Source organism: Parasteatoda tepidariorum, chromosome 3 (genome assembly GCF_043381705.1).
Source record: "Parasteatoda tepidariorum isolate YZ-2023 chromosome 3, CAS_Ptep_4.0, whole genome shotgun sequence".
NCBI classification, from domain to species: Eukaryota; Metazoa; Arthropoda; class Arachnida; order Araneae; family Theridiidae; genus Parasteatoda; species Parasteatoda tepidariorum.
The window spans coordinates 70,446,723-70,473,037 of NC_092206.1; the positions used below are offsets into that span (position 1 = coordinate 70,446,723).

General features: G+C 32.8%; 2 protein-coding genes and 1 long non-coding RNA gene across 4 annotated transcripts in view; 2 read left to right on the top strand and 1 right to left on the bottom strand.

The window, feature by feature from the left end:
* Positions 1-26,315, bottom strand: part of LOC107444022 (sulfotransferase ssu-1-like) — a 71,831-nt gene that overhangs the window by 20,194 nt on the left and 25,322 nt on the right. The window lies entirely within an intron of this gene.
* Positions 1,605-2,718, top strand: LOC107446284 (sulfotransferase ssu-1; the record flags this gene model as incomplete). The annotated part of the gene is given in 1 exon segment (XM_043053960.1): positions 1,605-2,718. A coding segment is annotated over 1 exon segment (966 nt). The 3' UTR covers positions 2,587-2,718.
* LOC139425160 (uncharacterized) lies at positions 19,964-24,326 on the top strand. Its single transcript, XR_011636433.1, has 2 exons — positions 19,964-21,225; positions 24,063-24,326. It is a non-coding gene; the product is annotated as an uncharacterized lncRNA (long non-coding RNA).

The window sequence follows — 26,315 nt, forward strand, 5'->3', positions numbered from 1 at the left end:
AAAAAAAATAATATTTAGAGGTTAAGAGTTGCCTCAGAAAAATTTGAATTGTTGACATTGAACTTAACAATGGAAACAATCGTTTTTGTGAAAAATTGAATTGTATTGTTGACATCAAAACTAAAAATATTGTGTTTCAACTTGACAATACTATCTTAATTTTTACTTATGTAATTACTATGATCCTTTTTTATTTTTCTATATATATTTATATATATATATATATTTGCATTTTACAACTTCATATTAAACTTCTGTTGTGTGTCTGAATACTGACATTTAGAACAAAATTAAGGTTCAGAATTGCCTCGGAGAAATTTGAATTGTTAACAACGACTTGGACAAAAAGTTTTATTTTAACTGACAAATACTATATTAAAATTTTAACTTTTTACATGACTATACTCATTTTCTTACTCTTTTCTTTGTTTTTTATACATTTTATATTTTTGTGATAGATTAAAAAACTTATAGTTGTTCTGCTTCTGAACACCGATGAAAACACAAAATGATGGGCTTCATCAAGAATCAAAAATATATGCATTTATTTTACAAATTCCATATTATTAGGGTGGCACCCTTCAGAGAATTAAAAATACAGAATTATCTTCATCGAAGCTCATGCTTTACATCCGGCGTTCAGTGGCAGACTACTATTTCATATTGTTTTACAACACATGGCTTTAGCCCTCTGGTGGGAAAGTTAAAACAAAACTTACAACAGTTACTTTTCCCAACAACTGAAATTTAGAATAGTGTGATTAAGAAAAATATGTGAACTGTTTGCAATTTCAAATTAATATTGAAATGTACAGGTTTAGAATTTTCTACAATAAAACGTTTTCGGAACTTCAGTGTTCAAAAAAGTATACAGAAGCTAGACGTTAAGAGCGTTCCAATGAGCGAGCAAAGCGAGCATCGGATTGCGAAGCAATCCGAAATGAACTGCGAAACTCATTAAGCTTGTTAGATAACATTTAATTAAATTGTAACGCCATTTTTCATTGTAAGTATGTTAATCACGATCCATTAGGTGTCATAATAAAGTAAGCAATTTACTGAATTTTATTTACTTATAAAATTATTATGCATATTATAACTTTTTACAAGTATTTTGAAATTGTTATATGGTCACCAATTTTATTTCTACTTAGTTTATCAGAGCAGAAGGTAATAACAAATGGTAACGCAAACAAAAAGTGTTAAAATAGTTTAACATAGATTTTTAAAAATTGGTGATAAGTATATTTATCACGGCCATATACGGGGTTCAGTTACATACTTTGAATAAAAAAATATGTAAATGTAAATACTCTCAAATAGCCTTTTCAAATAGCTTATTAATGTGAATTTAGAAGCTTCAACTAATGTTAGTTAGCTCCTGACAAATGTAACTCCAGCATGAAAACATAGTTTCATGTTGGAAATCCTGCGTGGTTTGAGGCCTGTATATCTGTTGGAGATCATCCCACTCTAAATTAAATTTTTTGGTTTAATTCTGTAACTACTGTTTCATACCTTACAGCACAGGTGAGTATTATGCACAGTCATAAATGTTTATATACTATAACTATTGAATGTTAATTTGCAAATGAATTTATTTCAGGAACAACAATAATTATGGCTTCAACAACAGAAATCGTATCGAAAAAACCGTTTTACAAGAAAATGGATGGTCTTATATGCCCAGGTTTCTTTTCACAAAAATGTTTCCGTGAAGCTATGGATTACAAACCACAAGCAGAGGACGTTTTTATCGTGACTTATCCAAAATGTGGGACAACATGGATGCAAAATGTAGCTTTTTACATTTTTCGTAAAGGAAAAGAGCTTGAAGAAATGTCCCAGTTTCTGAGGCATTGCCCATTTATAGATATGTGCGGCAAGGAGAGCATTGACAAGATGCCAAGACCTGGTGCATTTAAAACTCATCTTCCTTATACCCATATGCCATATTCCACTAAAGCTAAATACATTTTTGTTGCCCGCAATCCCAAAGATTGCGCCGTGTCTCTTTTCCACCACACTAGAAATCAACCTGGATTTATGTACTGGGATGGCGAGTTTGATGATTTTTTCGAGCTTTTTATGACTGGTCAAGTGGAGTACAGTGACTACTTTGATCATTTATTGTCTTGGTACCCTCATCGAAATGACCCCAATCTTTATTACACCACTTACGAAGATATGAAAAAAGACATAAAGAAAGTAATTGTCGATTTGGGTAAATTCCTTGGTGATGAGTTCATTGGCGCAATCGAAAAAGACAATTCAGTTTTGAATAACATCGTGCATTTCAACAGTTTTGAATACATGAAAAAGAATTTTAGTGAAGTTTATGATTTAAAACCAAAAGAAGGTGAGATACTTAGAGAACCAAAGACTTATGAAGGTCTGAAGTATATTAGGCAATTTATTTCTGAAATAGATTTGCCAAAAGTTTTGCCTGAATTAAAATTTATTCGCAAAGGAATCGTTGGAGATTGGAAAAATGCTCTGACTGAAGAGCAAGCTGAAAGGCTGGATCGGAAGTTTAAGGAGAAAACTGAAGGGACGGATATTCCGAATTGGTTTTCCATTTCATAAAAATGATTACTACATATGTAAATACTGTTACATATGTTAGCAATGTGAAAGTTATTCGAACATAAATTTCATAAGAAAAAAAAACTTTTAATTTAGTTTCTGTCAAAAATGATTAAATAATATTATACATTAGTTATGATATATTTTCTTAGTTGTGGTCGATCAATTTTTCTTAAGCACACAAAGAAAAAAAGAGAAAAAAAATTAAAGTTTAATTAAATCATATACAGTAAACAACATTTCACTAACTTACTAACTTATACAGGGTTCTTACATGTCTTTCATTTTACAATAGTGATAAAAAATTTACGTTTATGCTAGTTAAAATTTCTTTTTTTAATTTACCACTCTAACGTTTTGATATCTGACACGTAAGACTCAAAACTAAAGCTTAGGAAAGATAAAAGTAAAAAAATATATATATTTGAACTTCATAATTGTATAGTTAACGAAAAATGAGATAATTAATGTAAATTTCTTTTTAAATTTCTTAAATTCTTCTTAAATTTCCTTTTAAAAACGGTTAAAATACCGTATAGTTTTGCATTCATTGTTTTTCAACCATAATAGTTGTAAACGGTTTCAAATCCGTATTCGTAAAAAAGCTCTTTACTGTAAAAATAGATGTTAAGTGGATGGACTAACTGCTGCCGGTTATTTTACGATTACTTTAGTGTAATTCTTACAGTGTACATGAAACCCTCATTGCTTCTTAACTATTAGTTCTCTCAAAACAATATTAATTCTATTTATTTCACTCGATTCAGCATAAAAATGCCTTATGTTCATATCATGTACTCACAAAAATGAAGAATTTGTTGTTTTTGTGAAAAATTATAATAAATTTTTATAATATACCACTGCACTATCTTAACAACGTCAAAGTAATTTCATGCTGATATTAAAAATCGCATTTAATTAGATATTTAAAAAATAGGAAGCATTATTCACATATAAAAATATATAAGATCGTGAATTTCATTAATGTGTTAGTTTCTTTCATGTTTGCAACTTATATATCTGTTATATAAACCAAGAGATCGAAATTCTAAAAATAATGTAATAATACTTTATATAAAATGAAATTATGTAACCTGGCTCTAATCTATGTATTAACAACTCGTCGCTGATATGTCAACTAAAATAAGTAGTAGTTTGCGTTCTGCAACAAATTACAGACTTTGCAAAATTTTTACTTATCAGTAAACTGAATCAATTGTTTTTTGTTTACCCCGATTCAATGTTTCGTTCGATATTTTTTTATCCATTTAGTTTCTTTCCTTTCTCTTATCTTCAACCCTATCGATGAAACGACCGATAAAATGACTTAGTCTACGAAATCAACGAATCGGTAAAACTACCCAGTACACTAAGAAAAAATTTCACAAAATAACCCTGCTGACAAAAGGACTCATTCTGCTAAGTTATCGTCTGAGGATAATCCTTGCTCATAAATGAGCATTGCTTTGTTAAAATTTAGATCTCCGTTATACGCTCCCCACCTAATTGTCAGTTTATTAAAAAAAAAAGAATTTTGTCGATGAAATGAACCAGACCCGTTCATACGATATAAGTGATATTAAAAGTAAAAAAGCATTGAAATAGCCTTAGAGGATGGAGGAGGCGCGTTTCCGTTTAGCCCATGTGACGTCATAGCCAATCAGGGATCGTTTTTGATTGCATCACTTACGGAGGTCTTTTTGGTCAAATGAAATGTTTAATAACTAAATGACTAAACATTTGGCAAAAAAAAAACAACAGATTTTTGGTTTCAGAAAAGAATTTCAAATAAGTTGGGGGATTAAGAGTGAAAAAATATCAAGAGTTGCTGTAATTGTCCATTCTAACGTAAAAAATATCGAATTAGAAATGAATCAGTTGAGTGTTTCATGAGAAAAGGAAATTTAAAAGTTCTTCTTTTCCTGAAATGTCCTTACTCCGAAACTATTCAGCCGATTTTATTCAAGTTTTGTATTTTTCCTTAAGTTGAAATGAACAAAACATTTTATGCCTTACAGTTCAACAATTTTTCTACTGTTATTGAATAAAATAGTAAAAATAAGTAATAGTTTAAAGAATTTGTTGTTGATATGCATATAAAATCTCATTTTTCCTCTCCCTCTCATGTAAGTTGCGCGAGTTGCTTTATTTAATGTAACGACTTCCCGATAGGGGAAATCGATATATATGTTGAAGAAGCTGACTGATTGTTGGTTGATTCGGATGTATTCCTTTTGCATAGCACTGTGTGTGCAAGATATTATTTCCACATATTATGTTTTAATAAACTCTTTATTTGCCGGCATTGCCTCTGTGTTATTCAACATAACAACAGTAGGTAGCAGAGCGTGGCTTACGATCATCATGGAAAAAGACTTAGCTTTTGGAATTCCAAAGTTGACTGGAACTAATTATCATCTTTGGGCCATGAAAATGGAAGTAGTTTTGAATTTGGAAAAACTAATATCGGCATTGACAGAGGGAGCTTCAACTGTAAATTGCAAGTTTGGGAAACTACTAACCAAGATGACACTATCAGACGAACAGGCATTGCGATATGCGGAAGAAAGGAATGCAAAAGCTTTGTGGACAAGAATTAAAACTACCTACACTGGGCTTGAAGAAGATAAAAAGTTTGATGCGGGTGCCGAACTTAAGAGCTTAGAAATGCTGGATTCAGAAGCCGTAAACGATTATATAGCTGGAGCTAAAGGATTATCGACTAAGTGTGCTTCCTTGGAACTGAAAATATCTGACAGAGAATTGGTGTTTTACACGGTCAGGGGTCTAGCTGGAAAATATGAGCGCATAAAACAAGTTTTAAAAACTCAACGAGAAAGGTCGCTAGAAGAAATACTCGAAGTTTTAAAGGAAGAAGAAAAAGATTTACTACAGAAATCCCGTGGACAGAGAAATTCGGAATATAAGTATGTTACTCAGAAGAAGAGTTTACCAAGGAAAATTTTCCACGCTTGTAGACGACCGGGACATATAGCAAGGGATTGTTATTCGAAACATCAAGAAGTGGGAACAGATAGTGGCTACAAACCATCGATCAGTAGAGTAAAAGGTCGTCGAAAACCAAATTTTTAAGAAACATTGGTATCCGATAGTGCTACTCCAGAAAATTTCGCCTTAGTTTCAGTTGAACAGAATGGACAAGTGGACGAATGTTGGATCTTGGATAGCAGAGCCACGTCTCATATGTGCAAGGAAGAACGCTGGTTTGAATCTATAGATGCTTGCGATAGCAAAATATATCAGGCACAGGGGCGTACGCAAGGGGGGGGGTTTAGGGGTTTAAACACCCCCCTTGAACTCAGACAAGGTGAATTTACAAAATAATGCAGACAAAAATAAAAATTTTAATAGAAATTATGCGGGCTATTATTTTTTATTTGCCTTATGCCTACTTTTTTTTTCTCACGTTATTTCGCAGAATACTGAAAAAAAAATTACTATGATAGGGTTGTACTTTTGAAACCTAATTCCCGTGATACTGTTACGGGCGAGCCCCGATTTCTGGTTCCCTTCTGTCCTGCCAGTCGCGATAGTTTTCGAGACTGGCTGGCATTCGCGAGGTCTGGAATCCTAGACGTTATGTCGTCTTTGAGACAATTCGAGAATTTTGTAGATGCGGTAAAAAAAAATTATATGAAAGGGGGAACGGAGTACAGTGGAGTTAGTCAGACTAAGAATTATTTTTGCCGCTTGTCTTTCGGAGCTCGTCGCTAAATCTGTTTTGTTTTGGAGATACTGTGCTCGTTGAAGTTATTCATTCCAGCTCGAAACTTTGAGATCGTAGCTTAGCGGATATTTCTATGCCAATATATATGTATTTATTTTTGCTGTTCTTGGATATTTAGGATGTCAAAACGCAAGAATTTAACAATTTTTAATTACTTTGAGAAAAAATCACGACCTGAAATTAGTGAGGTGGCAGCATCTAGTACCAATGTAAGTTTTTTTGTTGAACAGAAATGTGATACTTCCGTTGAAGAAAACGTTTCTAGCGTAACAAAATCTGATGAATGTGAAAGTGGCTCGCAAAGTGTTACTTCCCATCCATATGACATTGAACTTTTTTCAGAAGATAGTACATGCGAGGATAAAAAACTGGATATATTAAAAAATGTTTGGGAACCCAATCCAGCATTTGTTTTTCCTGAAAAAGGAAAAAGAAAATTGAAATTTCAGTACAAATGGCTTCATCGCTAGAAATGGCTTGCATATTCAGAGGATAAGGGTGGTCCTTTTTGCAAATTTTGTGTACTTTTCGCCCCAAGTGGTGCCGGTTGTGGAAAGCAACCTTTAGGCCAACTGTGCAATGTAAAATTTGACAACTGGAAAAATTCTGCAGAGCGATTTTCTGAACACGAGAAATGTCTTTATTACAAAAAATCGATCTAAACTGCTGGGACATTAAACGATATTTTACTTGGAAGGATGAAACCTGTGAATGAACAAGTTGACAGTGCAGCAAGCTGAAGAAAATTAGAAAATAGAAAAAACATTACTCCAATCATTGAAACCATCCTATTTTGTGGAAATCAAGGTCTCGCTCTAAGAGGACATAAGGATTCGGGAATAATTGCTGAACAACCAGGTGAAGAGAACGACGGAAATTTTCGGGCATTGCTTCGTTTCCGGAGTAAGAACGATTCGACTCTTAAGAACATTTTAGAGTCAAGCAGAAAAAATGCTCAGTATACCAGCCCTCGATTTCAGAACGAAGTTATTGAGGTTTGCAATATTTTAATCCTGCAAAAACTAGTTAGCAAGATTAATGATGCAACTTGCTTTTCCATTCTTGCAGGTGAAACAGCCGATATTGCAGGTATAGAGCAATTATCGTTATGCGTTCGATATGTCGATAAAGAAAATTTTAACATCATTGAACAGTTTTTGAAATTCATTCCGGTGCATGACTTAACCGGAAAAACAATAGCAACAACAATATTAGACCAATTACAGTCTATGAAAATTGATATAAAAAAGTTACGTGGACAGGGGTACGATGGTGCTGCTTCAATGAGTAGAAAAATTAATGGTGTACAAGCCCACATAAGAAGTATTGTCCCATCAGCACTCTATGTACATTGCTCTGCTCATAGCCTCAATTTGGCTATATCAGGTGCATGCGAAATAACTGGCATTAGAAACTGCTTAGGGACAATTAAAACATTATACGACTTTTTAAATACGCCAGAAAGACAGTATGTCCTATCTTCAGCAATAGAGGAGATGGAAACCAGCTCTAAGAGGGAGAAAATTAAACAGCTATGTGCAACCCGTTGGATGGAAAGATACGACTCAGTAACCGCTGTGGTGGAAATTTTCGAGCCTATCACACTACAAAAAATATCAGAATGGAAGGATAAAGAATCAGCTACCTTAGCTAGTTCTTTACTGTGCACAGTATCTAATTGCCAGTTCGTAATATCTCTGTTGTGCATTTACAAAGTATTCACCATAACAATCCATCTTTGTAGATACGTGCCCGCCGTTTATTAAAATCCCTTTCGTTTTATGCTCTTTTGATTTTATTAAGCGGCTGATATTATTAAGAGGCGATTCAACATTTGAAAGAAAAACAAATTTTTTAGATATATTCTAAATGCACACACTTTGAAAGCTGAAATAATGACCACATTAATGCTTTATTTTAACTCATTTAATTATTTTAATAAAGTAAAACCCTACATAAGATTTAAATTTACAAAAGTTTCGCAAAAAACCGATCAATGGTTGCTTGAGTTGTAGTATTTAAAATCAACTTTTCAACATCATTTGAGAGTTTATACAAGTTTTTATAGTTTTCGATATTCCTCCTCTTTGTTCTAAAGCTTGCCGCAGTACATTAAGTGCTTTTCTGACTTCCATTGAAGATGGCACTGATGAGTTTATTTCATCTTCTGAGTCTGATTCCTCCATTTCTTGATGGGAAATAACTTTGCAATTTTTGATGTCTGTAACAATTTTAGAATCAGATTTTTCTCCTGATGTTTGCAGGTTATCCTCATTAGCTACGTAACGTGAAAAGTTCTCGTCCATTTAATTTTCTTCATTACTGATCATTTCTTCGAAACAGTTATGAGTCCCATCTCCATCTCCATTGAAGCTTCACGTTGATTACATTTAGGAAGCTTATCATAGTTTTGCAACACTTCGAATTTATCTTTAAGACTCAAATTCTTCCTTTTCGGCATGCTGATAAAATTTAACACCAAATGAACTTAAAAATGATATGTGCTCTAACTATAATTTATTCAAACGGCTTAAATAATATGGAACGTGTGCACAGACAGTTTTTGGAAATCTATTCATGTTCTCTGTTAAGATAGATAACAAAAGAAACTTCTCTCCCTTCTATGGTTCATTCAATAAAAAGTAAGATAAGAATTCGACCCCCTGTTGAGTGAGATAGGTTTCTCCAAACTTCATTCAAGTCAAGGAATTAACATTGATAAATTGATTTTTATGAACTCGCCGCTTACCACCCACATTTTTCCTTAACTCTTACACTATGTATATCGCAAGAAAGTGCTAACCACACCTGTTTCACAGGTTTGTGAGTAACTGTTGCTTCTTCTAAAAAAATCTTTAAACTTCGAAAAAATAAAATTTTATAAATAAGAACAAAAAAATCTGAAATATTGCACCTGTGATTTATTATCTAGTCAAAATTTTGATTTTAAAAAGCGGCGGCATTGATTTTATTAAAGGATGTTTTTAACATGTATTAATATTGTAACGATTCGGTTCTTGCCGATTTGATTTTATAAAGCGGCTGATTTTATTATCCGGTGATTTTATTAGCGGCGGGCACGACCTACAAAAAACAAGCATAGATTTGATAGAGGCAGTGAGTCTTGCAGAAGATGTCATTAAAGATCTAAAATTAATGCGTGAAAATGCCACTGAAACATTCTCTGAAATATTCAGCTCTTCTTCTCTTATGCTAACAAGCATTGGATCTTCCACTTCCATACAAATCCCTAGAATAACGGGAAGACAGTAAAATCGCGATAATTTTCCCTCATCGACACCTGAAACATATTTCAGAGTTAGTGTATTTATTCCATTTATAGAAAATTTTATAACACAATTAGACTTAAGATTTGTATCGCATCGTGATATTTTGAAAGGATTTCAGTGTCTTCTACCCGCCGATCCTTTCATTTGCCAACCTTCAAACATAAAGGCTTTTGAAGCATTAGGGGAATTTTACGCTCAAGATTTGGATACCTGTAAAGAAAGCCTTAAGTCTGAACTAAAACTCTGGTATAAAAGATTAAAAAGGATTAGTAAAGACGGAGGTAGTGTTCCAAAAACTGCGGCAGATGCTCTTGGAATGTGCAATAAGGATATAACACCAAACATTTTCAAACTCCTAGAAATATTGGTCGTTCGACCTGTTTCAACGAGTGCAAACGAAAGATCCTTTTCGACTTTACGCCGTTTGAAGATTTATTTACGCAACTCAACGGGAAATAATAGAAGGAATGGATTGGAGCTCTTAGGCATTCATAGAAAATTTACCCCATCTGTAGAAGACATTTTAAACGAACTTGCAAAAAAAAAACCTCGTCGTTTGGATATTACTGTATAAATCAATAAATTTTTAGCGTGTTTGTACACTGGTTTAATTCCCTATTAGTTGGTAAGTTATTTTTTGGTTAAATTCATTGGTTTTCTATGGAATATTCACATTTATACGGTTATTATTCAGGTAGCTGTTAGAGTATGAGTAGTTTTTTCTGGCTTGATTAATTCCTACTTTTTAATAAAAATAAAATAAAGGAACCGGAACTGTTAAAGCTATTTCACCAAGTAATAATAATGGAAAAATTATAATTAGTAATGTATTGTATGTACCAGAATTACGTCATAATTTACTGTCAGTTACATGTTTAATGGAAATAAAGGTATAATGTTAAATCATATTCAAACTCAGTATTAATTATTGCTCCTATTGGACGCTTAATTTTGAAAGCTTTGAATGTGAATAAAAAATTAGAAGTTAGGCTAAAACCTAATGTTAATAACGAGGTATGTTTTTCTGGGTGTAACAAAGTTAAAAATAACGCTGAAATAAATGTAATTTGGCATAAAAGATTGTGTCATTTAAATGCTGATTATATGCGTAAAATGTCTAAAGTGTTAAATTTAGAAATTGTCTTGTGAATCATGTAATATTTGTAAGATTACCAGAAAACCTCGTTTTAGCATTTTAACTCCTCAAAGCTCAATAACTTTAGAATTAATACATGGTGATTTGTGTGGACCATTCCCAGTTAAGCCTTTAGGTAATTCAAGATATTTTTTAATATTAGTAGATGATTTTTCTGACATGTATTTTACTTATTTTCTTAAGAACAAAACCGAAGTATTTGATAAAATTGTAAGTTTTAAGCTGAAATTTGAAAATTTACTAAATAAGAAAATTAAGAAATTTCGTAGTGATAATGGTTTTGAGTTTGTAAATAAAGATCTTGAGTTTTATTTCACTGAATGCGGAGTTACACATGAAAAATCTGTACCGTGCAACCCAGAAAGTTTGGGTAAAGCTGAACGAGCTAATAGAGTTTTGTTAGTTAGAGCTAGATTATTAATCTATGATAGTAAACTTCCTTTAAATTTTTGGGCTGAAGCAATAGCCTATGCAACACATGTTACTAACCTAACTCCTCGAAAAGGTAAAACTGAAGTTCCAAAAAAAAATTATTCTTTAACAAAAAGCAGAACTATAAATGTCTACGTGTTTTTGGATCTACAGTATACTATCACGTTCCTAAAGCTTTAAGACACAAACTTTCTATTCCAGGTAAAAAGGGTATTATGTTGGGATATTCGAATGAAAGAAGAGCTTATCGTATTTACGACCCCGAAAGAAATAAAGTAATCAAAGAGCGTTCAGTAAAATTTAATGAGAAATTATTAGGTAGTAGTAATTTGTTCGGTTAGGATAAATCTAATGACATCAATGGATTTTTTAATATCCAAACTAACGTAGAAGACCAAAATACAAGTTTTGAATTTCCACTGGATATGAAGGATAGCCGAGATTTAAGTGAAACTAAAACTCGTGGTCGTCCAGTAGGTTCAACTAAAGAAAAAATTAGGGCAAAATGAGCAACGAATAACTGAAGACGAAAACAGGTTACTACAGCAAGGTGTACGTCGGTCAGACAGAATAAAGGAAAAAGCAAGTTCAAACTTAGTAACTAATATTCCAAGTAATTTTGATGAAGCTAAACGTGATGAAAATTGGTTAAAATGGGAAAGAGCAATGAATGAAGAATTAAATTCTATTCACGAACACGATGTTTGGGATCTAGTTGATAAACCTGAAAATGTAAAAATAGTTAAGAGTAAATGGGTTTTTACTATGAAAGAAAATAAATACAAATCTAGGTTAGTAGCAGCAGGTTTTAATCAAGTAAAAAATCGTGATTATTTAGAGTCTTATTCACCCGTGTTTGTACCGAATCTTTGCGTTTGTTGTTAGCATTACCTGCCAAATTAAATTCAGAAGTAAAATTTCTAGACATAAAAACTGCCTATCTTTATAGTGATTTAGAAGAAACTGTATATATGGCTATTCCCCCAGGTTTTAAACATTTGTATGGGGAAAATAAAGTATGCAAGTTAAAACGTATTCCTTATGGATTACCCCAATCCGGTCGAAATTTGCATTTACATCTTAAACGGGAATTAGAAAAGCTTGGTTTAAAACAGCTAGCTTCGGATAATTGTATTTTTACTGGAATAGAGAATTCTAAGTATTTTTATATTGGAATATACGTAGATGACTTCATAGTTATTTATTCAGACTTGCAAATGTATAATGATATAGTGGGAAAATTATATCGGATATTTGAAGTGAGGGAAAATACAGAGAATAAATTCCTAGGTATTGAAATTAATAAAAGTGAAAAGGGCATAATTTTGTCTCAAACTGAATATATAAACTATTTATTGCAGAAACATGGTATGTTTGATTCTAAATGTGTAAAAGCACCAATCGTAGGAGGTGAGGATAGGAGTTTTAATTGTTCAGACGAAATGGTTAACCAAAAACAATATCAAGAACTAATAGGGGAACTTTTATATCTCTCGAACAGAACACGACCAGACTTAGCATTTGTCATGAGCTACTTATCTCAATTTAATCATAAACCTGAGAAATGACATTTTAATTTAGCTAAAAGAGTGTTGAAATATCTCAATGGTACAAAAGATAAAAAATTATTTTTTAGTAACAAATCAGGACTTTTGAATGCTCATGCCGATGTAAGATGGGGAAATTGGCAAAATTATTAAAGTAGAGTATGTGCAAACGGACGAAATGATCGCGGATTTCCTAACTAAAGCTGTAACTTTTGACAAGTCACTGTTTGACTGTGTCACAAATAAATTTAATTGATTAATTGTTAATAAGTTTAAGTTGTATGAGAAATTAGTTTATTTATGTTTTATATTTTGTGGAAAAATGTGTATTTATTCGCAGGGGGAGTGTTGTTGAATCCCATTTTCCCTCTCCCTATCAGGAAAGTTGCGCGAGTTGCTTAATTTAATGTAACGACTTCCCGATAGGGGAAATCGATATACACTCCTCAAAAGTGAAATTGCAACACCAAGAAATAATGCACGTAGCTACATGCAAATTTCAGGAGCGATAGTATTGAAATGGATATGCAAATTATTAAAAAAACAGACTAATAAAATCATTATAAAGCAATTTATTCAATATCTAATGTGGCCACCTCTGGCAGCTATACAGGCCTCAATCCGGCGAGGCATGCTATCAATGACTCCATTGATGGTTGCCTGAGGTAACCTTTGCCAAGCCACATCCACTGCTGTGCGCAGATCATCGATGGTTTGCGCCATTGGTCCTCTGTTCATGCCACGTCCAATGAGATCCCATAGGTATTCTATGGGATTCAGATCTGGAGAGGCTGCCGGCTAGGGAAGGATGCCAAATTCAGTCAGGCTGTTAAGAGTTCGTCGTGCGACATGTGGCATGGCATTGTCTTGCTGGAATACCGTGTTGGGTGCACCCTGCAACAAGGGCAGAACAACGGGATACACAACTTGTGTGACGTAGCGGTCCGCTGTCAAACTGCCGTGAATGTGTACCAGGGGCGTTCTGCGATCAAACATTATGCCACCCCAAACCATGATGGTCGGTGTAGGACCGTTGTGACGCTCGGCGTAATGGGCTGGTTCGTAGCGTTCTCCGGGTCGCCGCCATACCCGTCGACGGCCGTCATTTCTCCACAGACAGAAACGAGATTCCTCAGTGAACAATACCCGATGCCATTGGATGGTCCAGGTACGATGACGATGACACCACACCGGGCGTTTAGCCCTCTGTAAAGCGGTCAACGGTATCCTTGTTGCTGGTACCCGTGCACGTAACTGTACTTCATGCAATCTGTTGCGCATGGTTTCGGTGGGCACAGATCCGCCTGCTCCTGAAGGCACCCGGATTCGGTTGGCACGTGCCGTGGAGAAAGGGTCTCGAATAGTCAACTGGCGAATACGCCGGTCTGTGCGCTCTGACGTGCACCTGTGCGCACCACTTCCTCTTCGGCGTGCACGTAGACCTTCCTGAATCCATCGTGTGACACAACGTTGGATGGTACTCACGTTGTGCCCAACACGAGTTGCTATTGCGTGCAGCGACAAACCAAGTTCATGGAGTTCGATAATACGGTCACGTTCCCCGGTCGTTAACTGATGGTATTGAGCTCGCCGACGTCTCAGAGGCATTTTCTACGCTTTTTCGAAAGTCGCAAATGCTACGCAAAACCTCAGATGCCGTTTATGAGAAGGGAAAGTTGCTGGCCTTTATAGCCCGAATATGCGTACCACGTGATCAGATGCGTGCGCAAATTTAATCATTTGCATATCCATCTCACTACTATCGCTCCTGAAATTTGCATGACGCTACGTTCATTATTTCTAGGTGTTGCAGTTTCACTTTTGAGGAGTGTATATTAGTTGAAGAAGCTGACTGATTGTTGGTTGATTCGGATGTATTTCTTTTGCATAGCACTGTGTGTGCAAGATATTATTTCCACATATTATGTTTTAATAAACTCTTTATTTGCCGGCATTGCCTCTGTGTTATTCAACATAACAACAAAATTATATTTAAATGAAAATATCTTTGGATAAACCTATAAAACACAATCATGAAGCAAACGAGGTTTATGATTGTGTGCAAAATGCATTTGATCTGTTTAAATAGTCCCCAACGATCTAGTGAAGAAAATAAAATTAAAATTATGAGGCATAATTTTTTGACAGCCAACTATTTTTCTAAACTATTGAACAGCACCCCCTTTCTATTTTGAGAGCAAAGAATCCAAATAAATTGAAAAAAAAAAGGCATGCTTATTCAAGGAAAGTACGCTTGTACTGTCACACAAGAGCACCGAGGTATCGAACATACTAGAAGGTGGAGGTATTTTATTTTATAACTATCGTTGAACAGTCAACCCAATTTTTTGGGTTTACGACTACTAATGTTCACCTCCGTAGCCTTGCAATTTTGAACCCAGTCAAGAAGACAAGGGAACTCCTGGATCAAGTATTGGGAGAAACTTGCCTACGTGGACGACTTTCTGATGGAACTAACCCGAATTTGCGTTTCAAGGTGGGGAAAACCACGAAAATTTCCCACAATCAGCCTGACTGCAAAGGGACTCTAACCCATGATCCGTCTACCACTGAGGATATTTTACGTTAGCACTGTGGTCGGTGGAACCCGGATGCGGAATTTGTATCGACCAGCCATCGCTGGGATTTAAACCCGATTTATCTCATTGGAAGGCGAGCGCTCTATCCCCTGAGCCATCACGGCTCAAGTGAAGGTATTGTCCGTATGCAATGGCCTGCACACTCCTCGGACATGAATCTTATTGATTGCACGTCCTCCCCGAACTGTGTAAGACCTGATAACCGCCTTGAGAAATGTATGGGGCAATATCATCCAAGGATACCCGATAGTGTATTGGGCATCTTAAATAATAGATTTAAAGCATGGGTAAGAGCCCGATGATATCCTATATCTTACTGTGAGATACCCATACCTATTTAATTCCCATTTTTCGTGGCTTTTCTGCAATCTACTACTTAGCATATTTTTTTTATATTTAATTTTCTTATTTTTCGATGTGACAATATTTGTACTTTGATGCAAGCTTTGTTAGTTTTTGGTGAAAGCTTTGTTGCTTCCTTCAGTAGCCGTCAAGGGGTGTATAGTGGAATATATGAATGTTCATTTTAGGCCAATATTGAATAAATAAAGCAATAACAGTTGAGTTTCCAGGAAATAATGTGCAAATCATTGAAAGTAAATTTAGATTTTATTAAGTATAATTTGAATCAGATAGTGGCCACATCTTCAACCAAAATAAGAAATCCCTTAAAGGGATGAAATAATAATACTCTCTATTGAGAGATCATAAAGCCAGAACAACATTTCTGACCGTTTAGAAAATTTAGACTGGGAGGCCCTTAAAGGGTTCCCAGCCTCCACAAATTTGAAATTAAAAGTGAATATATTTACTCTCAACGGACAGAGAAAGAGTATGGGTAGGAGATCCAAAATTTGGCGATTTATCATAATATATCATAGCCAAAAACAAAGCCAACTAGCATATCCACATGGGTTTAAAAGAACACCTTGGCGATCACGAGTCGCCAACAAATTTATGTGAATTATTATAACCATGCAACCGAAACATTTAGCCGTTGGAAAATTAGAATAAAAAGTTATAAATAGATTTTTGTTTTCGATTAGAGGCGACAGTGAATTTATATGTCTGCATAATAATGAAATAAAAAGAAAGTATCCGTTACATTGATCTGGAAGAGAAGAAATAAATATTTTATGTTCGCTTAAAAAGATTAAGTTTTTGATTTATTTTAAAAGTAATTCTTCCATTAATAAAAATAAGCTTAAGTAATGAAGGATATTTTAAAAGATAGAAAATAAATATGTGTATGCCAATTCTGGCATCACATGTACCATTTTGGATTATAATAAATGCCCATTGTCTCCACTAAATATGTACTACGTTTCATTTCTTCAATTAATGTCTAATATTAATTATTCCAAAAAATGTAACTGTTCTTTAGTTGTTTCCTGTTATCGTATAAGAAGCGTATAAGAAGTACTCCTCAAGTAAAATAAACATAACATTTTAGTATTCTTCGGTTCTTATTTGAATCCCCCATTTCAAATGCCGTTTCAAAATTGTATAAATCCTAAGTAGGATTCGAGACATAACATCGTTCATATTTTTTACATGCATTTGATTTCTTAGTTTTGCTTTTGTTGAGTTCATAACGTTAACCCCCCCAGCATAGTGGCCAAAATGCAGTAGTATAACTGCAGTAGTGTGTACTGAGCTTCACAGTGTCGCATACAATTGCAGATGATTTTTTTATTCGAAAAGCAATAATCTTTACCTATTTCACAACCCTTCATGGGGAACTTAAGCAATTTTTAAACAATTTCCATTCCGTGAGGAGCCCTTTGAGGAAATCATGCACTTTACCCAAAAGTGAAAAAATAAAAATCAGCTTTATTTACTCTTTTGCAGCTGCTCGAAAATGCATCATCAGTTGCCAATAGAAAATTTTGTTTAAAACATTTTCTAGACTTTTCTAGTTTGCCAGAATCGAAAAACCTCTTTTTGTAGATCTCGTATTTTGGCAAGTATGAACGTACGTTTGGGTCTGACTGCGACATTTTGTTGATCGGTAGCAAGAATCCTGGAAGTAAGTCAATGACTAAAATAATAATTAATTAAAATTATTTGCAAGAGAATTTTGAAGTTGTTTATTGTTCTTATTTTTCTTGCTTTTATTCATTTTTTGTGTTTTTATTTGCTTTTTTCTTCAAAGACTATTTTCAAAAAGGACTATTATATTTCAAATTTTTTTTTGTGTTTTACTTGTTTGAGTGAATTTTTTTTATGAGTGTGCAAAACGTATTTACTTTTTTCGACAAATTCTTTTTCCCCCTAGTTTTGGACATCTTAAGTCAAAGTTTTCCAACTTTTGAACCAACGAAGCGGCAAAAGATAATAATTTAGACTTGTAATATTTCTAAAGCTTCCTACTGATGGAAGTAAACAACTCTTTTGCACTTTCTCTAAACGATCTATGATATTGAAATTTACAATAACTTTTAAATAAAAGGAAATTTTGAATTTTCCTCAACAACTTACGAGAAGTTCATAAATGAAAATGGCCCTTCAACGGGTCTAATTTCAACTCTGTAACTGTATTGTTAATTGTAGAATGATGTTCAGGGTTGTTTATTACTGCAAGTTCAACAGTTAATAACCTTCGTCCCAGTTTTCGCGGATTAATTTTTTTATTTCATGGAACTAATTGTACGTTTTTCTACACACCTTTGGAATTCTAAATTTCTGAGTCATTTAGTTTATGATTAAAAAAAATATAACACAGCACAAAAATAGTAGACATAAATTTGCACTTAGAATTGCATTAACTTTCGAACAAATTGCTCTTCCGAAAGAAAAAAAAATTCGCTTTAAGTTCATAAATGAAACTGGTCATTTTAGTACGTCAAATTTTCAGTACATCAAAGCATTTCTGTACTTACGCATGGCATGTTTTATCACAAGTTTAACAGTCAATTATTATCCAACTAATTATCAATTGTAAACAATTCATTTTATCCTGTCGTGTTTCTGTAAGTTTTTCTACACCTCTTCATAACATCAAATTTTTAAGTCTCATAGTTTTTGAGCAGCAAAATAAAATGTAGCGTGAAGACAGAACAGCATGGCATTTTTGTATATGCTAGGAGGCTCCAGCCTCCTAGCACACTTCTGATTCATTCCTTACTCTTTGTCTTACTCTTAAAAATCAATTTTTTTTAAAAGAGAAAAGAATATTATTTTGGTTTATAAAATACATGATTATTTAAATTATTTGTAAGAACATATTAATATGTTAATCATAACAAAATGAAGGCTGATGTGAAAAATAATATACTGAACTTGAAAAAAATACAAAAACTTAAGAATACGAAATGAGGCACAGTAAAATATAACATTACTTTTAAGAAAACAAAACAATAACCTTATATTGCAGAACCATAGCCCTTCAAATAAGAAATTTTTTCTAACTGTTTTGAGTCTTGCAAAAATTTTGCTATAAGTGTTGATTTATGATTGACAACATCACTCTCACTCTTAGTTTTTCTTTTTATTTAATTTTCTTTGTTACTTTTAATCTGAAGTCAAGGGGAGCTGATAAAACAAGGCATGCGAATCTCACTGCATACAACTGTTTCGTCAACAATAGATAAATAATCATTATTTAATGCAAAAAAGTTGAAAAAATCTTCGTAAAAGAACGAAAATTTCCAATAACTTTCAAAAAAATTGGAATTTTCATAGGAAAAAAAATCTCTTGTTAAAAGTTTATAAAAGAAATTGGCCATTTCAACAAGCACGTGAAATTTCAACTCATTGTAATTGCTTTGCAGTGGTCAGTAGATCGTGCAACATCTTTATTTATTTATTTATTTTTATTTTTATTTTTTGCAGCAAGTAAAACAGTGGATAACTCTCGAACTAACAATTGAATTTAAGACTTTCTTATTTCATCGAACTCTGCACAATTTTCTGCACACAATCGTTAAATTTTCTAAATCTTACAAATTTCGTATAGTAACGCAAGACAAAAGAATGTAAACGTAACGTAATATGAAGTAAAGCAAAAAGAAAAAAGGAAAAAAAAAGAGAGAAAATCTCCCAAAAATAGAGCTTAAAATTGAAATATCTTTCGAATAAACTGTAATTTTAAATAAAATTTGCGCTAAATTGATAAGAAATGGCCCTTCCAACCCGTAAATTTCATTTCTGTTTCCGTGGCTTGCAAATCAGCCCCTATGGCAGGGGTCCCCAACCTTTTTGTACCTAAGAGCAAATTCCAGAAAATCGGTTGAATGGCGGGCACCTTTCATTTTTTCAAGATGAATTTATAGTTGGTAGATATAGGTATTAATACACACACTACACATAGCGCATACAATATTTAATTTTAAAAATTAACTGAATATAATTAGTATTAATATTCTTGTGTAAAATAAATGATTACTGAATTGCTTGAAAAACATACGAAGTATAAAAATTATTTATAAAATACAGTCAATGTGATCTTTGTCATTGCATTTCACTGTCTATCGTTTCCTAATTGGGAGAACATGAGGAAATTCCTACTTGCAAGCAATCGTCAGTAAGTTTGTCTTTTCCCTGCAGCTCCAAGTTTAAATTATTTAGTTTTTCAATTATGTCTGTTACGAAAGACAAATCTGCTAGCCAAAGAGGATCTGTTAGATCTAAAAATACTTGATTTTTGGCTTCAAGATAATTTTTTATTTCTTCGATTAAATGTATAAATCTATCAAGTACTTTGCCTTTACCGAGCCAGCAGCGTACTTCAGAATGTAAAATGAAGTCAGCATCATCAGGATTTTGTAACAGGGCCTAGAAAAGTCGAAGTTGCAAAGGTGCTGCTAGAATTAAGTTAACTATTTCAGTAATAATTTTCATTACGTGTAGCAATTGTAGTAATTTACAGCATTCATTTTTGCATATCATTTTATGGAAAAATGGAAAACTTAAATATTGTATTTTATCGTTGGGCACAAGCAGCGGGCTCACCTAGACCGATCGACGGGCGCCATGGTGCCCGCGGGCATAGGGTTGGGGATCCCTGCGGCATATTTTACTACAAGTTTAACAGTTAATAATTCTCGAATTAGCTATCTATGGTTAAATTATTTTATCACATTGTGTACATTTCCTGTACATTTTTCTACACTTTTTCGAAATTCCAGCTTTTTAAGTTTTGTTGAGCAGCAAAAACAAAATCCAACGAAACTCGATAAAGCAACGACCCTTGCAATTTTTTTAATATGCTAGAAGGCTATGCCCCTGCTCATATCGTTTGCCAGCTACCCTGGTATTCTCTTATTTTTAAATCTTATTTTCATATCTTATATTATCCATTTATTTATATCTATTTTTCCTCTTAAAAACCGAATTATAAAGAAAAAGAAGACATAATTTTGGTTTATAAAACATGTCAGAATTTTATGTAAGAACATATTGTTACTATGTTAATCATATAACAAAATGGGCGATTACTTCGATTTCAAAAATAATCAATTGAGTATAAAAAAAATATTAAAACTTAGGGATACAGAACGTATGGCCCTATTAGAAATTATTTTGCTTGTTAAGGGCGCATAACGATAACTTAACTTTCACGCTTACTTTTTTTAAACTTCATTTATTAATCTTTTTTTGTTACTTTTGATATCAAGTCAAGCACGAGCTTATAAATCGAAAATCTCGAGAGGAGATGAGTTTTCATTATTAAAGGCAAGTTAAGAAGGAAATCACGAAAAAGCGTCTAAAATTGCATATAAATTAAGTGCTGTCTGGATCGTGATATTCAGCTGTTTCTCATTTATTTTTTTACCTCTATTTTGTTATAAGCTCCACATGTATTGAAGCCATTAAATAATAAGCATTGTTTCACAGATGTGACACGTTTTAGTTATTTTTCTAGGTAAGTTCCAGGTTCATTTATCTACTTTTAATTTGACTGTAACTGATTTGAGATTTTTTTTTCCAGAAAGGGAGGGAGGAGGAAATTTCAATACAAAACTTAGTTGCTACATTTATATACAAACTCTACAGCTGTCAGAATAACTAAATTATAATGTAATCACTGAATAAAATTATTTATTTATCATACAAAAAAGTCATAACTATAAAATTAAAAATAACCATTAAGTAAATATTACTATTAATTCAAAGATATAGCCTCTGTAATGCCTGTCAAAAGTCATTAATTTTTTTAAATCTGTTACTAAGAGGATAAGATATAATAATGTAAGTGATTATTTTTAAACATATTTTTTACGCTTTAAAAAAAGAGAATAAATTTAATATAGATTTAAGAAATTGCATGTTAAATGCAAATATATATATACTACTTTGTAGGAGCATAAGTTATTAAATTTCACATAAGTTATTTTATTTAGAAATATAAGTTATATTATATAGATGTCATTTAAAATATATATTAGGAAAAAATATGTATGCTAATTTTTATCTTTTTCAAAATTGACCTGCAATTAGTTTAAAGGTTTTTATCATCTCTTCTACACTGTGAGTTGTTAAATATCAAAAACAAGCTTCCTACCTTTTTTACTTTCCTTTTGACTCCTATTATCAGAAAACACGTTTTCGGTATTTTTATGGCTGTTTACATATAATGCCTAGGTTCCGTTTGTTACTTTTAGTTTGAATTCAATTTCCAGAAAACACGATTTCATGGCTATTTAGATGCAATGCCTAGATTCTTTTTTTTTACTTTTATTTTGACTTCAATTAATACTAGATTTCAATTTGAAAAGGAGGGAATTAATAAATTTAAATTTTCAGTTAAATATCTTTAATGAACAAACAGTACAGCTGAAATAATAAATAGGTGAACACATTTAAAATTCCTGTGTTAGATATAATTTAATATTTGAGTGTGATTTTAACAAAAAGCACTTAAATTCATAGATTAGTTTTTAAAATCATTGAAACAACTCTTTTACATTGAAACAATGTAAAAGAGTTCATTTATATGCATTGCATAGTAAAACAATTTTACATACTTTCACAGGTAATTTTAGCCCCCAGCTGGTATTTTTATGCTCAAGATAAATTTTTGATCCAAAATAGGTTTAAATACGCTTAATACTCGTCTATATATTTTTATTCTCTTTTTAGTTTTAAAATCATTGGAGAAGTAAAGAAGTGTTTGTTTTACATGCATTGCATAGTAAACAATTTTGCATAAGAACAGTGCGTGAAGATGAGAAAAAAATGTTCAGCCCTGAATAACCTTTTATCTAATAATTGAATCTTCTCGTTCTGGGATTCCATCCTAATGAATCGAGGGGGTGACTTTAAATATGCTAATTATTTCCTTTAGACGATATCCTGACCAATCTATTAAGACCATATTTCCCATATTACGACTACTCCCCTTATTTTCGAGGCAGAAATCTGAATCCAACCAACAAAAAAAAGCATATATATTCAGAAAAAATTAAGTTTCTGTGTATTTTTTGCGCACTGTACTTAGTTTTTAGCGTCTAAAAGAAATTTATGTTTCCATAAATATCAAGTAAACCATCTATTTCAGAAAGTTAAACAAATTGTACTTAGGTTTCATCTTTCTGACAACAGAAAAGATTTGAGTTCTGATGGTATGATTAAAGCATGTACTCTATTAGGCAGTTGTTGGTTTTTCGCGAGACAATGTCTTATTTTGCATCAAAGATCTAGGGTTTGCGCTATTGTTATATCCGAGCATTTCACTTTTGGCATATTCTTCTTAAGTCAAAGAAACACTTTCTTTTTTCACAAAATATCGAAATTCATAAAGAATATTCGTCAACTCGAATGGGTTAACATATGTATCAGGTCTAGATCGCCAAATTAGATCTAAAGTTTTCAGCATCGTTTCCTGTTCGCAAAAATTTCAGGCAAATGCAAGGAGTTTTTGAAGAAATAAGAAATTTCTCTTCACTTGAAGTGAGTGCTCTTTAGTTATTGTGGCAGGACGATTTTCAAATTCTCTTGACATAATAGTCAATGAAGCTTCTTTTAAACTGATAAAAAAATTGGAACTTTTTTTAAAAATCATGACGTTCTATTTCTCTGTCTTCAACTTGAAAACACAAATCACTCAATTTATATATGGTTGAGTTGTCATCAATTCTTTTTCTGTAATAATAAATAGATAATTTAAGAACATCAATACATTTTCTGATAAGTTTAGCTATTCGAAATCTACCAAAAACCTTTTTAATAAGTAATCTGATTAAAAGGAATTAACATTATTAAAAGAACTACTCACTAAAAAGGATTTTAGGAAGGAAAAAAAACTTTAAAGATTTACTTTTTAAAAAAGTTATTTTGTAAAAGAAAACTAGCATTATTTAAAAGAATTACTAACTAAAAGAGAATTTGTAAAAGGGAAAAAATATTTTAAGGAATTACTAGCCAAGAAAACTTTGTAAAAGAAGAGATTTTTTTTTTTAGAATTACTAACAAAAAGGATTTTGTAAAAAAACAAACACACTTTACTTTAACGAATTATTAATCAAAAAGGACTTCGTAAAAAAAAAAAAACTTTATTTTAAAAAATTCCAAACTAAAAGTGATTTTGTTAAAGAAAAAAAATATTTCAAAAAGTGCAAACTAAAAAGGATTTTGTAAAAGAAAAAAACTTTATTTCGAAGAATGAATGCATAAAACAATTTTTGTAAAAGAAAAAAAAGTAAATTAAAAAAGATGATTATGGTATATTAATCATATATTTTACTAAAGGAATAATTGCAGGAAACAGGAGTGGAAAGATGTATTTAGTTACGTGAAAATTTCATTTTTTAAAAAAATTATGAAGTTGGCACGTTTCGAACCCTCAAAAAGAGACATTCATTCTCATGGTGCGTCTGACTTATATGAGGGAATGAGGAAATGAAAGAACTGCATATAATGAATAGGAAAAAGTAAATAGGCCTGACAAAAATATATTATATTGTAGACTCAAGTTAAATTTATTGTATATATTAAATAATAAAATGTAGTAACAAACGCATCACATATTTTTTGCATTATTTGTAATGTCAAATTTGACTACTTGAAATATAGAGGAAATGTAATATTAAAAAAAAATAGGAGGCTTAACCCCTGCTCGCTCTATTCGCTAACTTTCGTGGATTCATCTTTGTTCTTTTCCCTTAAATCCCTACTTGATACTTTTCACGGAAAAAATTATTTTGTTCATAGAATATAATTCTATGAATATAATTCAGAATTATGGAATATAATTCTATAATTCTGAATTCCTAAAATTTTATAAAGAAATATTATGTTGGTATGTTAATCGCAAAAAAATGAATCATGCTCTCATTTTGAAATTCTCTCATTCAAAAAAATCATAGTCCTATTTTTTACGAAAGATTTGCATTTTCAAGTAGTTCGTTATTGTCAGTTTAGTAGCTCTAAATGTGAGTTTAGAAGCTCCTGACAAATGTAGTTCCTGCATAAAAACAAAGTTTCATGCTGGAAATACTGCCTGGTTTGAGGCCGGTATATCTGTCGGAGAGGGGATGGCCTCTCTGGCCCAAAAGATAACCCATTGTACTACTCAAGACAGTCCCCCCCCCTAAGAACACGCCTGTTGTTAAACGAGCGATTAATTCTCACTTGGGCCGGATCACGCTATTGGTCGAAAATGACATCACTGTGGGAAGGGAGATGGTGGTTGTTGGCTGGTGTTTGTATGAGTTTGGCAACAAATTTCGTATGCACACTTGCTCGCTCGGAATTTTATTCCTTGCAAATGTTTACTTAATATTATGTCGTCGTTAGGGTGGGGAGATGGGTAAATGTCCACTTCAGCATTTCAGACAATATTTATGTTTTAATTTATTTAAATTCATCAAAGCTAAAAACAATAAAAATAATGAATGTTTTTACAAATATAAGATGGTATGTATAGTAATATTACAAATACGTTTTTTTTTCGTTTGTTTGTTTTTCCATAAGAATTATCTTTTGCAGTTATGAAGTAACAAAAATTGAAATAAACATAAGCTCAAATTTACTCATACATCGCAATTTAGTTGTGTTATGAATAATTTTAAAAACTTCATAATCAAGCAACACGTAAATTTAGCTTAAAGTAATGACCCAAATTCTGGGCTAGCCTCCCCCCACCCTGCATTTCTAGAACAGCCCCAGTTGCTAATGACGTAAAAGCAGTATAGCTTAATTTCACTTACTTAGATTCTAATAAAAAATTACCACAAAACTTTTTATTTTATTTTATAACCGTCGTTGAACAGCCGACCCAATTTCATGGGTTTACGACTACTAACGTTCAACTCCGTAGCCTTGTAATTTTGAACCAATCCAGAAGACAAGGAAACTCCTGGATCAGTACCCCCAGAGGTATTGATTTGTTGTGGGAACATGGAGGACTTTGAGACTCGACAGATTTAACGTGCATCAGTCACCATTTACTACACGGGGAGTCTTCGACCGGCGAGGATCGAACCCACGACCTCTTGGATATGGGCCCAGCGCCTTACCGACCAGGCTATCCCGGCCCACCACAAAACTTTGCAAAATGTGAATATTGTCTTTATTCCTCAACATTAATACCACGTGTAAATAGAGCGCATTTGAAAATTAAATATAAAATCTGTCGCCAAATCAAGATCAGTCGCCAAAATACTATGCAATACACAGTATATCCCTTCCCCAAACAGTGATGTCATTTTCGACCAATAGTGTGACCCGGCCCAAGTGAGAATTAATCGCTCGTGTTGTTAATGATGTTCAGGCGCAGAGAGGGAGGAAGAACTTCGAGAAAGCTTAGGGGTTACACAATGAGATTGGCATTGGCGTATTTTAATACCTTCGAATCCTGCTACAATTCTTGAAGACTAGAAACTCGCCAATTGTCATATCTTAAAAGAAGTTGCATACTAGTCAAGGGCGCCGGCAGAATAATGTAAAAGGGGGTGCAACCCTCTAACAAACTAACCCCTCCTCCAAAAAAAAATTTACAAATATTCTGTTATT